The sequence below is a fragment of the Talpa europaea genome, assembly GCF_964194135.1.
Source record: "Talpa europaea genome assembly, chromosome: 14".
NCBI lineage: Eukaryota > Metazoa > Chordata > Mammalia > Eulipotyphla > Talpidae > Talpa > Talpa europaea.
This window is the reverse complement of record NC_140082.1, coordinates 2,649,224-2,664,903: the sequence shown is the minus strand read 5'-3', so window position 1 is coordinate 2,664,903 and position 15,680 is coordinate 2,649,224. Positions and strand designations below refer to the sequence as shown.

At 67.1% G+C, this 15,680-nt stretch overlaps 1 protein-coding gene across 3 annotated transcripts in view; it reads right to left on the bottom strand.

The window, feature by feature from the left end:
* Positions 1–243: 243 nt before the first annotated feature.
* Positions 244–15,680, bottom strand: part of NCOR2 (nuclear receptor corepressor 2) — a gene marked incomplete at both ends in the record, with an annotated part of 110,011 nt that continues 94,574 nt past the window's right edge. For 2 of the 3 annotated variants that reach the window (XM_084253003.1, XM_084253004.1), the window contains 16 exons: positions 244–425; positions 973–1,152; positions 2,036–2,257; positions 4,481–4,534; positions 5,084–5,232; positions 6,094–6,243; positions 6,834–7,027; positions 7,383–7,528; positions 7,672–7,815; positions 8,812–9,239; positions 11,281–11,458; positions 11,533–11,682; positions 11,839–11,985; positions 12,460–12,711; positions 13,446–13,660; positions 14,485–14,843. In XM_084253003.1, coding sequence (XP_084109129.1) covers positions 244–425; positions 973–1,152; positions 2,036–2,257; positions 4,481–4,534; positions 5,084–5,232; positions 6,094–6,243; positions 6,834–7,027; positions 7,383–7,528; positions 7,672–7,815; positions 8,812–9,239; positions 11,281–11,458; positions 11,533–11,682; positions 11,839–11,985; positions 12,460–12,711; positions 13,446–13,660; positions 14,485–14,843 — 3,150 coding nt within the window. The remainder of the gene's footprint in view (positions 426–972; positions 1,153–2,035; positions 2,258–4,480; positions 4,535–5,083; positions 5,233–6,093; positions 6,244–6,833; positions 7,028–7,382; positions 7,529–7,671; positions 7,816–8,811; positions 9,240–11,280; positions 11,459–11,532; positions 11,683–11,838; positions 11,986–12,459; positions 12,712–13,445; positions 13,661–14,484; positions 14,844–15,680) is intronic. The other variant, XM_084253005.1, reaches the window with a different exon arrangement.

The window sequence follows — 15,680 nt, the reverse complement described above, 5'->3', positions numbered from 1 at the left end:
CCTCCCGAGCACCAGGTAAACATCCCCTGAGTAAGGTCACTGCACAGGGCCAGCCCGGGGCGGGAATCGTAGTTAAGGCTTTAGACAGGCAAGGATGCCAGCTCTGGATGGACGGACAGACGGGCACGCAGGCAGGCTCAGGGGCTCCTTCCTCGGCGGGGGGCGTCGGCAGCCAGCCCGCGCCCGGCCCGTCCGCTCCGGCTCCTCGCTGGGCCCCGACGCCGCCCCCACCCCGCGGGTCAGTCACTCGCTGTCGGAGAGCGTCTCGTACTGCGAGCACAGCAGTGGCTTGGGCTCCTCGTCCCAGGCGTGATGGGGGCCGGCGAGGGGCCCGCTGCCCGCGGGGAGGCCGGGCGGGGGTGGGGAGGCCATGACCCCAGCCTGCAGCCGCATGATCAGGGGGTTGTAGGGGAACGGCGTGGAACCTGCCGGAAAGACCGGGAGAGACGGCGCCCAGGAGGCCCCGTGAGCCGCGAGGCCCACCGTCCCCCGCGCCCGGCCGCCCACCACACCGGGGTTGGGGTGGGCCTCTGTCCGGCTGCTGCCCCAACCTGCTAGCTCCTGGAAGCTTCCTCAGAACTGCCGGCCTCTGTCCGCCTTCAACCCTAGGGTGTGCGCCCACCCACCCGGGCCAGGGGGCTGGGCGACCCGCTGCTCCTCTCCCGCCCACCCTTCTGCAGCCCGGGGTCCCAGGGCCTCCTGCACCCACCGGTCTGCAGATCAGGTCCTGCCCACCGCCTCCTCTCCTCACTCCCAGGCCCCAGCTGCTCTGGTCAGGGCCAGAGGCAGGCGTCCCCAGACCACCCTCATCACGCCCTCCCCCTGCACCCCTGCCCGCCCAGAGGCCTCCTGGCTGCTTGCGAGCCGGGGCTCGGCTGGCCAGGACCCGAGTTGTCTTAGACCGGGCCTATCGGGCACTCTGCACAGAGTGGGCACTCGGGCTGCCGCCCGGCCCCGGCCCTGCCCGCCCACCTGCGGACGAGGGCCGGTCCTCCCACACGCGGCTGGTGAGCGGGGTGCGGCGGTTGCAGTCTCCCTCCGAGTGCACCGAGGAGACCGAGGGTGGCCGGTCTCCAGGCGCCAGGCCGGGGGCTGGGGACTTGGCTTTTCGGCTGCTGGGTCTGCCAGAGACTTTGGCCTTCCCGCCGCCACCTGCAGGGGACGCATGGAGGGACCACGCTGGAGCAGAGATGGCACTGCCCATGGGGTGGGGCGGGGCGAGGCCCTGGCTTCCTGTCTCCCGGCCCCATACGGGGGAACAGCAGCTTGACCCCATGGGGAGCCCAGTGGGCGGGTCAGCTGGCCTGACTGGCCATTCGCCTGATCTGGGAGCCGATTCTCCGCCAGGGTGTGGGCTGAACCCCGAGCGCGAGGCCTCAGGCTTCTGGTTCGACCCTGACCCTCGCCCCAGGCCCTCGGGGGTCAGCAGAAGAGCCAGACGCCCAGGCCAGGCTGGGGCCTCAGGAGTCCAGCTGTTTCCTGAGGCCACAGGGTCCTCAGGGGCAAATGGCTGCGAGGTCACTCTGCTCCCCTACTCTGATGGGGCCAGCGGGCGGGCCTGGGGGCGGAGGGAGTCGGCCCCTCTGGTTTCCCTAAGTCCTCGTCTGAGCGTGGGGACGCCCCCGACAGACACGGTCTCCTCCACCAGGCCCAGGGCCACGCACGGGGGCCCCAGCGAGGCCGAGCCCTCTGGCCTGGCTACCGGGCCCAGCGGCCCCCGACCCACACAGAGCGGCCGGGCCAGGACCCTGGGGCCTGTGCCCAGGGGGAAGGCAGGGCAGGGCTGGGGCAGCAGTGTGAGCGGTTTTTAGAAAAGCAGCAGCTCCTTTGGGCTAGTGGGCAGGAGGCTGGCGACCTGGACACTCAGGGTGCCCGGCCGGCTTGGGGTGAGCCAACTGCAGGACGACATCAAACAGGCACAACGATAAAGTCACAAGCTCGGAAGCCAGAGGGGGCTGGTCAGAGGAACGCGGGGCGGGGGGGAGGGGGGAGGATTAATGACACCGGGTGGGGGACAGACGGGAGGTCTGCAGACCTGGCGAGGTGAGTGCGTGTTCGCTCCGTCCGTCAGCAGCGGTTATGGGCATAGCAGCGGGCAGGCTGGCACCGGCACTCAGAGGGTTAAAAGCATTGGCGCTGAGCGGGTGCTCCTCCCACTGGTCATATTTACCCATGAGCGCCTTTCTAATTATGGCCTCCAGCCCCATGTTGGTGCTGGCATGCTCCTGCACCGCCTGGCTCCTACAGGTCATAAGGCCTGGGAGAGAGAGACAGACACACAGGGGCCGGGAGGGGCCGGGACACGGGAGGGGAGGGACGCAGGGGGAGGGGAGAGAGAAATACACGGTGAGCACATTTCCGCAAGCGAGTGTTCCCTGTTTCCCTAGCCCCCCCCTCGCTTCTCCTGCAGGGAAGCCAGAGGAGCAGGGGGGGTCCCTCCACGGGGCCCCAGAGGTGGGGGTGGGGCGCTGACATGTGCCCCAGTCTCGGTGCTGCTCTGCCCTGTGGGCGATCAGAGACCCCTCTGTCCCCCTAAACCCCGCTGGGGTTGTTTGTATTTTAAATGCCCAGTGGTCTGGGAAAGGGGTGGGGGAGGGACGTGAGGGAGCCAGAGGTCACCTGTTTGGGGAAGGGGCTGCTGGGAAACTGGGTCAGGGCCTGGGGGAGGGGCGCCCGGGGGTCCCCAGGGGGGCGGGCTGGGGAAGATCTGGGGAGGGAGGAGGTGACCGCCCACGGCCCACCCCCAACCGAACCTGGCCCCCCGCCCAGCTGGGGCTGACTCCCTGCGCCCCCTGAGCCGCGAGGAGAGAGAGGAGCAGAAACGGACGGGGAGGGGTGGTAGCCATGCAGTTACGGTGCGTGCGGGGCAGGGCAGCGCTGGACACAGTGGACGGCCACCCGGCCCGGCCCCCACCCCCGCCACCGGGGGCCGCTCAACAACACCCAATGGACCTGCCAGACACCCCTGCGCACCCCAGAGCCTGCTGCCCGCCAGGCCTCGGCCCTGCTGCCCGGCCCACCCGGGGCTTCGCCCACCACGGGGCGGGGCTGTCCCGGGCAGCTCTGAAGCCAGACTTGGCTCCAGCTCGCGGCCTGCGCCCGGGCAACAGGGTCATGAAGGCCAAACTCCCGCAGGGCACGGAGGCGCGGCCCTCACGGCGCGTCACGCTTCTGCAGCCACTGTGCCACCCCTCGGGGTTCTCTCCTGCTTCTCATCTCACACTCCCTGCAGCCAAGCACGGCCTCCCCACCGCTCTTGCTGTGTCTTGGCCACGCTTCATCAACGCTTAAAAAAAATGCCGTGGAAGCCAAGGAAAAGCAAAATTCTGTACTGGGGGGGCACGTCCGCACGCTAAGCAAGCACCGGGTGCCACTGAGCCCCACCCAGGCTGTGGGCCCACACCAGGGCGGGAGCTGGGCCTCTCCGTTGTAAAGCCAAGTCTGGAAGGGCAGCGGCAGAGACCGGGGGTCTGGGAAGCGGTTCTGGGGACTAAATTGCTTCTGCAAAGTCGAACCCAACCGACATGTTGTAGCACAAATCTCCTGTGGACGCCTGCCTGCGGCTGAGCACCCGTGTGCACCTGTGTGTCCAGCCTATACTGAGATTTGGAAGATTCTGGAAACACTCATTCTAACCACCTTGTGGTTTCCACCAAATGTCTCCTCTGCATGGCCTGAGCGCTTAGCGAGGCTGCTGGTCTCTGTTCTCTGGGCAGACAGATGTGCCCTACTCAGAACCCCCATCTGCAGACCCTGATGCCTCCCAAGAAAATCCTGCTCTCTTCTGCTCACCCTGCTCTCAGGGCTCAAAGCCCAGGCCCCGGGCAGGTCAGCACCTCTGCCCTGCTCCCCCTGCACCCCTGCTCCCCCACCCAACGAAGCACAAAGAGAGGCAGCACTGTCGCAGCCCAGGCTCCTTGGCCGCCAGGCACGGCCCCCACAGAGGCGAACCCCCATCTGCACTGGGCTCTGTCCTTCACGCCAGACTCAAGGAAACTTCCCCCCGTGCACCCCCGTTCCTTGCAGAGAGGCAGCAGGCGGTGTGGCCCTGCCGGAGACAGGGCTCCAGCCGCAGGGCCCCCGAGCGCACAGCCTGCCGTGGCTGAGCTCAAGAACGCACGGGCAGTTCGGCGCCGTCTCTGCCACACGTCTGCACGTGCTCTGGCAAGAAAGCAGCTTCCCGGCGCATCTCTTCAAGCAAAACTGATGTTCTGTCCATTAAGCTGCCCACATGGGCCCCAAGAAAAGCTGTCCAAGCCCGTCACACGCGCGCGTCTCCCGAGAGCAGCCCACGGCGAGGAGTCTTCCGGAAGGGCACGAGCATGTCTGCCACGGTGCTGAGCACACCGGGGCCTTGGGGCCGCCCCAGATAGACTCCTTGGGGCCTGGCCCCCGCAGGTTTTGTTCAGAGGGGCACACGGAACCGGGCCCCCGGTGCCACGACATCGGTAGGGGGGCAGTGGTGGTGGGCGGGGGTTACCTGCTCCGGTGATGGCCGGCATGTTGAAGATCTCCGTCCCGGGCTGGCCGATATCTGCAGGAGCGGGTGGACGAGGGGTGAGACTCATGGGTCCTGGGAAACCATCTGTACCCACCTGCCCGCTCTGGACTGCACCAGGTATGGCTGGGGCTGCCGGCCTGGCCAGTGACATGGCGGTAAGCCTGCTACTGAGCCCCACAAGGGGAGACGCCTCTGCCCCGGCCCCTTTGGCAAATGAGGCTCCCTGAGGCCAGGGACGGTGGCCAATTCTCAGTTCATCTCACCCCTAAGCCTTCCCTTGGGACTGCTCCGGGCCAGGCACCATGCTAAGGGCCTGGGGTCAGAGCCAGGATTTACACCTGTGCCCACAGCCCAGTCACAGCACATGAACAGGGGCGTGCAAAGGTCTGATCCCCGCCTCCTGGAGGAGCTCAGGCACCCTTGTGCCAGGCATCCTTCTAGCTGCCATACTCAGTGCCAGGGAGCATCTGCAGGAGAGACCTCAGGGGCCCTTGGGCATGAGGCAAAGGTGCATGGGGGTCCAGCCAGCTCTGGTCAGTGCCTCTCTGCTGCTGTGCCCTCCCCAGCCCCCGCAGGCCTTACTGTATTCCGGCTCGTTGCGGTTGTGGGTGTTCAGCTTCTTGTTGATCTCCTGTTTCTTGGACTTGACCATGGCAGAGTTGCTCTCTGTCAGCTTGCTGAAGAAGGCCGGCGGCTGGCTGGTGTTGCCTGGGGATTTGGAGCCCATCCTGCTGCAAGACCCGGTGCCCCGGGGTCAGTTCAGGGTCTGTTCGCTGGGCCCTGAGCGGCCATGTCTCTGGCGAGGTGCGCTCACCCCCTGTACTGCCTTAAGAACTCTGAACCCAGGGCCTCCCCTGGTGGCGCAGGTAGTTGAGCGCCGTGCTGTGAGGCTGTCTGCAGCCTCTGCAGCGCCGGTTCGATCCCGGCCAGCCAGCGAGGGTCCCACATGGCGCGGCAGACCTCTCCTGTCTCCCCGCTGCTCCCCTCAGCAGTGTATTTCATCAGTCTGCCTGTTCTGTTCCCCGCTCTGTCTCTGGTGAATCCTCTCACCCTCCCGTGCATCTGGCCTGTACCCGGGTTCTTGCATAAATAAATAAATCTTTAAAAAAAAAAAAACCTCGGAACCCAGCCCCCTCACCCCATGCCCACCTCCTCCACCTCCCAGGCACCGTATCGTGTGGCTCACTTGTCCTTGAGCTTGGGGATCTCTGGAGGCCCCGGGCGCCCTAGTGGGCCCCTCAGGCCGCCTGCTCCAGCCACAGGCTGGAAAGGGCCTGGGCACCCGCGTAGGCTCAGCCAGCGTCCCTCCCCAGGGCCGGCGGCCTGGCTTGTTACTCTGTCTCCACGCCCTCCCGAGCCCCATGTGACCAGCACACTTAGCCTGTCTCACTTATGTCCTTGGCAAGCGCTGGCCACAGGGGCCTGGTCTGAGCTAAGGGACCCCAGCCCGAGGCTACCAAAGACCCCCGAAGTTGTGACACCTGCCTAGCAGGTCTGCGCACCCAGCTGCACAGTGAGGCCTTGTCAGTGAGGGCATGAGGTCATGGATGGGCCAGGAGCTGAGCCCCAAGTCCTGGGTGCCCCGGGGGTACCTGGGCTCCGCCGGCTCCCCATCCCGGTACAGCAGTGGGTACATAGCACTCCGGGGGTGTCCGGGCTCAGCCAGGCCCTCGGGCGGGGACACCGGCTCGATCCCATCCTCACTGCTCCCCAGGGCTGACGTCTTGCTTGGCTCTGGAGACCTGGGTGGAGAGAGGCCCCCGGGGTGCTCAGTGCTCAGAGCGCCCCCTCCCCAGAGGCACAGACGCGATCCTCTCCAGGCCCCTCCAAGCTCGGCCTCACGCTAAACCAGCTCAGCGTGCTTTCTCTGAGGAGTCTGGCACTAAAGAGTTCAGGTGTTCTGAGCCACCTGTGGTCTCTGGTGTACACTCTTGAGTCTTCCCCCTGCAACCGCCTAAAAACAAAACTACCTTCAGCCCATGACTGTGGGAAAACGGGCAGTGGGAGGTAGTTTGCAGACCCCTGCTGTACCCCAAAGCAAGCACCTCACTGCCACCCCAAAGACATCCTGCTACCCCCACCTGGCACAGCTCCTGTCCCCCCAGAGTTGGGGCTGAGGGCGTCCCCACTGGCGGCCCAGCCACCAACCAGCTCCACCCTCCCTGGCCATGCCCCCCGGACTGTGTGAGACCCCGGGCGACCACGTGTCTGGAACCCTGAGGGGGACCCACGTGTCCGCTGTTATTTGTCAGCTCCGTGGCTGGGGCACCCCCGGTCCCCGGCTGCCCCGGGGCAGTAGCGCCGGCCGGGCCTGGCCCTCCCCAGCGCTCACCTCTTGCCCCCTTCGCTGTGGGGGGAGCCACGGGCCGGGGCGCCGTGGTCCGGGGGTGGGAGGTAGAGGTCGCCAGGCGGGCGGCGGAGGTCCAGCACGGGGCAGCTGGCCCCGGGGAAGGAGTAGAGCGGGGCGGAGAGGGGTGTGTTGAGCTGCTGCGGGTGGTGCCGCGTGTAGTCCTGCGTGATGACCTCCTGCAGCCGGGGCGGAGGAGAGGCCAGTCAGGCCAGGGCGAGGGATGGGCCGAGTGTGGGGCCGAGTCCTGGCTTGGGGCTCCGGGGCCCGCCCACAGGAGACAGGAAGGGGGGCAGGGCGGGGCCAAGTCTCAGACTGGGGACCCCGAGGTCGAGCACCGAGGCCCCGTCAGGTGGGCAGGGGTGGCCTCGGCTTCTGAGCCTGAGGTCTGGGGATCCCTGGGGCTTCCTCACCAGCCCTGCGTCCCCACCCACCCGATCGCCCCTGCCGGAGCGGCTGTGCGCCGCAGCCTCTGCCCTCCCTCAGCCGGGCTCCCGGGTGAACAGCGCTGGGAGGGGTCGGAGGGGTAGTTACACTGATGTGCTGTGCCAGGGTGACCACCCGCTGGTGACCTTTGACCCCCGGGGCGGCCTGCAGCAGTGGGCTGGACGAGGGCTGGCTCTCGGGCAGCGGCCGCAGGTGGGGCAGGTGTGCGGCCTCGCCGCCGAGCTTCCCGGGGCCTGCGGGCAGAGCGGAGCCGGTCAGCGGCAGGAGGGCCGAGGCGGCCGCTGCGGGGCTGGGCTCCGGGGTGGAGTCTGGGCTGGCTGCCCGCTCAGCGCCTCGCGTGCCCGTCTGGCGGGGGGCTGTGGTGGACGGGCCCTACCTGACTGCTTGTGCCGCAGCTCCCCTTCCAGGTGGCTCTTGTCAAGCTCCTCGAGGTGCTTGGGGAGGCCCTTGTCGTGGCTGGGCGAGGTCACGGGGCTGACGGGCTCCACCCCGTCGGGGCTGTAGCTGCCGCCGTGGAACCCTACAGTGGGCAGGCAGGTCAGGGGTGGGCGAGGGGGCCAGGCCCGCCCTCCAGCCACCCCCCACGCTGGCTGGGTCCCTAGGGCCGTAGGGGGGATTTGGACTCGTAAAGAGATGGGGGGGGCGAGCAGGGGGCCGCTGGCAGGCCAGGGGCAGGTGCGCATGGACACGGGAGAGGGCTTCCGTGGAGGGAGACGGGAGGCCGAGAGATGGAGAACTGCAGAGACCAGACACGCAGGCAGAGGCCGTGAGAGGGAGAGACAGACACAGGGGAGAGGGACGGAGCCGCTCTGGAGGCCGCGGGCTGGGGAGAGAGGAAACGCAGGTGGCGTGGGGCGGGCGGCCGTGCTGGGGAAAGGAGCGAGGCCGGGAGGTAGGGAGAACATCCGTGACCCCTGCCCGGGTCAGCCGCCACGGCCCCGTCCGGCAAAGAGGCGCCGGCCCGGGCCGGGGGTCTGGGCGAGCGGGGCGTGGGGCGGGGCGCCTCCCGCTCCCTCACCGTTCGGCGGGGCGACCCCGCGCTCCCCCGCCCCGGCTGCCTGAGCCTCCGGGGTTCGGCCTGAGCCCCGCGCCCGCTCCCTGCTGCCCCGACCAAGGCGCCAAGGGGAGGATGGGAGGCGCGGCTGAAGTCGAAATCACAGATCCATTCATCAAAGGAAAAAAAAAAAGCGAAAATCCAAAAAAAGGAAAAAAAAAACCACGATAGAACGATGCGCAAACGAGGGGGCCCGGCGGGCGGGCGGAGCTGCAGGCATCGCCAGGACGTGCAACGGACACGGGTTGGAAACCAAAACGCCGAAACCAACAAAAAATGGGGGCAAAAGAAAAAGCAGCGCTCTGGAGCTATCTGGAGGCCGCGGCGGGCGGCGCCCGGGGGTCTTACCGTCGCGAGCGGAGTCGGCGGCCAGCGGACCTCCTTCTCGCGGCCCTTTATCGTGAGCAATTTGACGCATGATAATCGCGTCTATGAAGGTGGCCGCTGTCAGGGTGGTCTTACCCAGAGAACGGAGTTCCAGTTCCTGGATGGAAAAGGGTTTACTTTGAGTCTTTTCCCGGTGCGGGTCCGCGGCCGAGGCGGGGGGCGCCGGCGGGTCCGGGCTGGCGTGGTGGGGTGCGAGGCTCTTCGCCGGGGCGCGGGCGATGGCCGAGTGGCCCGGGCCGGGCGGCGCCAGGGGCCGGGGCTCGGCGGCCTTGCCGGGGGAGGAGGCGGGCTCCAGCGCCGGGCGCGCGGGGGGCTTGGTGAGGAAGGCGTGGCCGGCGTCCGCCCGCAGCCGCTCGGGCCGGGCGACCCGCGGGGCCTCCTTGGACAGCAGGACGGGCTCCGCGAGCGCGGGGTAGACCCCGTCCAGGGCGCCGCCCAGCGGGCAGTGGGCAGCGGGCGGGAATGTGGCGGCCGGGCGGACAGGCGAGGAGGCGGACGTGGACCTGGGAGGAGAGACGGGCATCAGGCGGTGCGGGAGCCATGCGGGGGCCCAGAGGCCCGGTCAGGTCACAGCCTCGCTCGACTCCCTGGAGAGTCCCCTTGAAACCCTGTCCACAGCCCCCGCTGCTCCAGAAGCAACGGCCCTCGGAGCAGCCCAGCCCGGCGCAGCACCTCACCTGCCCCGCCACTCACACTCGCACTCAAGGCAACAGCCCAGGACTCTTAACTGAGCACCTACTATGTGTCAAGCACTGCTCTAGACAGGAGGTGGTGGTGGGGAGACGCAGAGAGCAAAGCGTGGCCACTATGGGGCAGCAGTAGTCGGGGTGAAAAGAAAGACAGCAGCGGGGCACTGAAGCTGGGTGAGGGGGCCTGTAGGCTCTGTCTCGGGAGCTGGCATGGGAGCGCGGCCAGCTGAGGACACAGGAGGAAACGAATGAGCCATGTGAAGAGCTGAACAGCCAGGGCACAGGCCCCGAGGGTGGGCCAGGCTGGGGGCAGAGAACAGTTGAAGCGGGAGGGGACACAGGAGAGGGCAGCAGGCCCAACCACCCACCCGGCACTAGAGACCAAAGGACTCCGTCCCTCCAGGGCTCCTGCCTGGAGAGCACTCTCTCCCCAAGCAGGGCTGCTCTCGAGGGTCACATGCCCCTTCCTCCAGGGAGCCTTCCCTGACTACCGCCTGGTCTAGACCCACAAGCCCTGGATGGTAGGCCTTGCATCAGCCACCACCGTACCCCCCATGCCCAGTGCCAGAGGGAGCCCCACAGCAGGCTGCCGGCTGAAGGAACGTACAGGTATCACCGTTGACCTTCTCAGGTGAGTGCAATTATGTCCTTTGCAGATAAGGAAACTGAGGCTTGGCTGTATGCTGGCCTCATGTTGCCCCCAGGGGCCTCCCTGCCAACCCCAGCGTTTCACGAGGAAGTGGCCCTTTCATGAGCCTTGGCCCAGGGGCCCGCCGCAGCTGCCACGGGAAAGGGCTCCATCTTCACAACCGGGTTTCTGACCGGCTGTGTAGGCCCAGAGAAACCAGCAACCACGCTCTGAGCAGCTGGGTGCTTCTGCCACGAATCAGGGGGCAAAGCCAATGCTTCTAAGGAACAGTGAATCATTTTTTGTACTTGGCATCATGGGGGGAGGTTGTGACTTAAAGCAGCCGGGGAGGGGGTGCGCCCGTACGCATGGAGACAGCTGCCTGCAAACCTGTCCTGGGTGGGAGGGGCCCAGCTGAGCAGCTCTGCCCACAGCCCCTGGGGCGGTCACCAGAGGGACCCGGGCCCAGGTGGGAGTGAGTGGACTCCGGGGTCACGCCTGTGCCATTTCTTGCACTGTAGGGAGCCTCTGCATTCTGTCTAGACACCAGCTTCCCGTAGGAGGGCGAGTCTCTCCCATGGCTCTCTGCCTCTCCTCTCCGACTGTATCCCTGCACCCAACAACCTCCCCCTACTCGCCCATGCACCCCCTAGTCGCTCATCCATCCACCCAAGTCATCATCACCCAAGTCATCTGCACCCACCAACCCATCCACGATCCATAGCCCACCCAACCTTCATCCACCCACCCACCTACACACCCAACTCACCCATCACCCCCACCCAACTCCATCACCAACCCTGCTATCCTCCCAGTGCCCCAGCTGCCCACCCACCTGTCTAGTCACGCCCTTCCGTCCTGGTCCTCATCCACCCACCCGAGCCAGTCATCCGTCTGCCCACCCATCATCTGCCCCGTCCACCTGCTCACCTGTCCCTCATCACCGACCCATTCAGAACCAGTCATCACCCACCCATTCAGCCCTTCACCCACCCAGCTGCCCATCCGCTCGCCTGCGCCTGTCTACGTACCCACCTGCCTACCCATCCCCCCACCTGCCAGCCACCTACACTCTCGCGCACCCACCCCCGCCCCGCCCATCCATCAGGCACTCGCCTCTGCTCTCCACTGTCCTCCCACGCGCTGACCTGCTCACCTCTCAGGGCGTCACCTAACCAGTGTGCACCGCCCCCCACCCGCCCCCTCCCTTGTGCCAACCTGGCCCACCTCAGGACCGTGGGCGTGCTGGGCTCCACGGAGGTGATGATGCCCTTCATGCCCGTGTTGTGCAGCACACTGGGTCTCTGTTGGATGGCATCCTGGGTCCGGGGGGAGATGGGCGAGTGCTGGTGGGAGTGGGAGGCGGGGCGGCTGCTGCCTCCCCCGCCGCTGCTCTGCTCCGTACCTGGGGATGGCCGCGGGTCAGGGGCGGCCTCGGAGCCCACCCAGACCGCGCCTCGGGCGGGGCCTGATCCCTACCAGGTCTCCAGATGGGCGCGTGCTCCACCGTGGTGGCGGACGAGAGGATGGACTTCTCGCGTTCCCGCTCCCGCTCCCGGTCCCGCTCCCGGTCCCGCTCCCTCTCCGACGAGGACGTGGCAGTCGGCTTTGTCAAGTGGGTGGGGCCTCCTGGAAACCGAAACGCTGAGTGAGACTCAGCCCAGGGGCCAGCAAGAGCCTGGACCTGCCCTCCGGGGTGGAACAGAGAGAGCGAGGTGTCTGCCTGAGGACACCTGGCGACCTGCCCGGGGCCAGTCCTGCCCAGGAGGAGGCTGCAGGGGTCACCTGGGGAGAGCGGGGAGCTGCTGAGTCTGCCGAAGTGCTGGGGTGCGGTGGGGAGGTAGGCGAGGCGGTCCATGGCAGTGGCTGGTGTGCCTGGTGTTGGCGGCACCAGCACAGGTAGGTGTGGCACTTGGGACAGGTCAATGATGCCTGGGGGAGGGCAGAGCCAGGTGTTAGCTGCAGGGGGGGGGGGTCGGGCCGCCTGAAGGTGGAGCGGTGCTGCGCTCGGGCCATCCAAGCCCCGCGTGGGGCCTCTCTCAGGGCGCGCCCCTCCCCACCACGCCCCTCCCTGGCGAAGGTTGTTCCCTGCAGCTGGCACCCCTGGCTCACCCGGCAGCGGGCTCTCGACTCTGCCAGCCTCAGACCCTGCGCTCGGTCCTACACTCGAGTTAGCGGCTGTGGCTGTGGCTTTCCTGGCTGGCTCCTAACAAGGACTCGGTCCTCCCAGGACAGAGGCTGCCGTCAGCCACACGCAGAGCCCCCAGGCGCACAGTGCCACACCCCCTTCGCCTCAGAGCCCAGGCCCTGCACACCCGGAGCCTTCACCGCCCGTCGGCCCACGCCCCTGCCCGAGGAGCCCCTCCAGCACCTCGAGGACCCGCGGGGCTGAGTGCCGCCACCCACCTCGCGGGCCGGCGGCGTAGTTGAGTGCCAGCGAGGACTCTCGGGGGGACAGGCCCCGCAGCACATCGGCGCGCTGGGCCATGGCGGCCGCCGCGTTGTGGTGCATCTGCTGCGAGGTGATGTAGTCGTTGATGATGGTCTGGCGGTTCTCCAGCGCAGCCGTGTCGGGGTAGCCACGGATGAGGTACGGCGGGTACAGATGCGAGTAGGTGGGGCTGGGTGCCAGGTGCCGGGGTAGGTAATAGGCAGCGGCTATGAAGGGAGGGCTGGGTCAGGCAGGCCCCCCAAAACAGAACCAAGGCCTAGAAGAAAATACTTGTCCCTGCAAACCCACAGGGGAGGGGCTCATGGATAACGCCCTGTGGATGGAGCCCTCCCCGCATGGGTGCCCAAAATGGGCCACTGAAACCCCGAGGTGCCACAGCCTTCCCCATAGGTGTCTTGGCCTTGCTCCACGCAGTTGCCAGGTGAAGATGGGAGTGTACAGGCGAGTCCCCCCAGAGGAGGAAAGCCCGGGAACGGCCCAGCCAGCACATCCCTCGGGCCTCACAAGAAATCCCACTCCGGGGCCTCCCTGGTGGCTCAAGGGTTAAGACACAACCTATGAGCTTCTGCAGCCTCTGCAGCACGAGTTCCATCCCCCCACCCCGGCCAGGGAGCTACCCACAGGGCGCAGCAGACCTCTCCTGACTCTCCTGCTGCTCCCCTCAGCAGTGGATTTCAGTCAATCTGCCTGTTCTGCTCCCCACTCTGTCTCTGGTGGGTCCTCTCACCCCACACCTCTGGCCTACACCCCAGTTCTTGTGTGCATAAATAAATAAATCTTTAAAAAAAAAAGCAACCCCACTCCGGCCTCAGCTGGGCACGTGAATGGCCGGGCAGGGGTGCCCCACTTCTAGGCCCCGTGGGAGCCCCAGGAGACTCTGGGTGGGCCCAGAGGAGCCCTGGCTGGGTGCTGTGGGCATTGCTGGGTCCCAGAGGATCACCTGCGTCCAGAGGGATCCCACGGGGTATGGCGGGGTCAAAGGCCAGTGGGATGTGGCTGCGGTACAGGTCCACGCCGCTCACACCCCGAAGCAGGTGCTCGTAGGGGGAGATGGGGTGTGGGTGGTGCTCGGGCACGGCGCTGTGCGGGGACTTGGCTATCTCGCGCGGCGTGGACGTCAACTTCCGGTCCTGGGATGCCTTGCTGGACGAGAGGCTGCCTGTGGGGACGGTGAGGGTCCTCAGTGCCGCAGCTGGCCAGTCCCAGCAGGGCTACCCGGCGGGTGCCTGGGAGGCCAAGGGCTGTGGGCCCCGGGCAGGCCCCCCAGTCACCACCCGCCAGCGCACCTTTCCCTTCACTGCCGGCATCCACTCGCTGATGCGGCTCATCGCGTCCTCCAAACACACCCAGCCTTGCACACGCCCCTTGGTCTGCCACCCATCCCAGGCTCCCCTGCCCCCCACTTGCCAAAGCCCATTCTAAGAGCTGAGGCTGCCACCAGCTGAGACGGAGCCCCGGCCCTCAGGGAATGACACTGATGCGGGGGCAGACGGCCGCCGGGCTTCGTGTCAGGATCCCGGGGTGACAGGGGCTCTGGGGTAGGGGGTGGGACATGACACGTGGGGGGTTGCAGAAAGCCTCCCCAGGACGGGAGGTTTGGGCAGAGACCCGAAGAGGAAGAGGCCAACGGTGTTTCGGGAGCACAGCCCGGGGCAAGGTGCCGGCGAGGAGCCAGGGTGTGCAGGGCAGGCCTGTGGGCTGAGCGGGCGGAGGGGGTGCTTGGAGACGCGGTGAGGGGGAGGCCAGGAGAGGGTAAGGGCAGGAGACGGCGACACAGGGCACAGACTTGTCCGGAGTTTTCCGGCTGCAGCCTGGCAAGCGGGTTGCAGCAGGACAGGAGGTATCGGGCAGTGGGGGAGGGGGCGGTCTGGGGTGCGGAGATGGAACACGCTCCCAGGGCATTTTGGAGGCAGGAGGATTAGCTCCCTGACGGCTGCTCAGCCCAGGCCCAGCCCCCCTGCCCCCGCCCCCTGGCCCACGCACCCTCCTGCAGGCGCGGTGTGGGCTCCCGCGTGGTCACGGGCGAGCCGCGGGGCAGGTGGCCGGTGAAGGAGGCCCCGTGGTCCTCATAGGCCAGGGGGCTCTGCCGCGGCTTGCCCAGCTCAGGCACGATGACTGGGGCCCCCCGGGTGATGGAGCCCCCCGAGCTGCTGACGGCCCCCGGCCGGCCCTTCAGGGTCTCCTCGTAGCAGGCGCGTTCCAGGGCCCGGGCGTCGGCCATCACGTCCAGCGGGTGCACGGGCGGGAAGGTGCGCCCGGGGCTGCCGATGATGGACCGCACGTCGTGCTTCTTAGAGCCGGCGGAGGAGGCCCCCGTGTCGTACTTGAGAGGGGTGCCCTGGGGAGAGGGGGCGCAAGCACCAGTACGTCACCTTCCCCGAGCTCCCACTTCCTTGCTCGCGACATGCACAGCTTCCTCCCGGCAGGCCCAGGCGCTGCTGAGCCAAAGACGACACGCTTGTCACCGCCCGCCCACCCCGGGCGGGCAGCTGGGCGGCCCCGGAGCCACCGGGTCGGCGGCAGAAGGCACAGAAAGGTCAGAGGTCAGCCATTTCGGAAGCAAGCAGTGGGCCCTCTGTTGGCCCCGGGGCTTGCTGGAGAGGCTCAACACTCCCAAAACCTCGCTCCCTCTGGCCTGGGACCCTCGGCGGCCCACTGACGGCAAGCCAGGAACTTCAGCAGCAAAGTCTAGTGCCAGCCTAAGCGCCGAGGCTTCAGGGTCGGGGTCTGGGCAGGAAGGGCAGCTGAAGAGATGCGGGAGGGTCGCAGAGGTGACCCCTGCCACCGCCCGGGAGAAGGCCCCACTCCGCAGGCTCGGGGGTCACTGGATACAGTGGGGCCAGGTATTTGTGAATCAGCATTTTGTATGAACTCAGCAGAGCCCTAATTACTTTCATAAAAATGGGAAATGCCCGAACTTTAAAAAAGAACATTCTGGAACGGGTGTGGCATCTCTCTTGGGCCCACAGAGACCCTTGCAGATGGCCCATAATTGCCTGGAGGCTGAGAGCCAACCTCCCGCATCCAATGCTCCCTCCTCCTTCCTGCTGGTGTCCTGGTCGCCTGCTGAAACCCCCCACACCCAACGTGCCACCTCAGACACGCCCCCGGGCAGGCCCCATGCTCCTGGTCCAGGCTGTGCACTGGGGTGGTTTTGGACCCCCACAATCGGAGC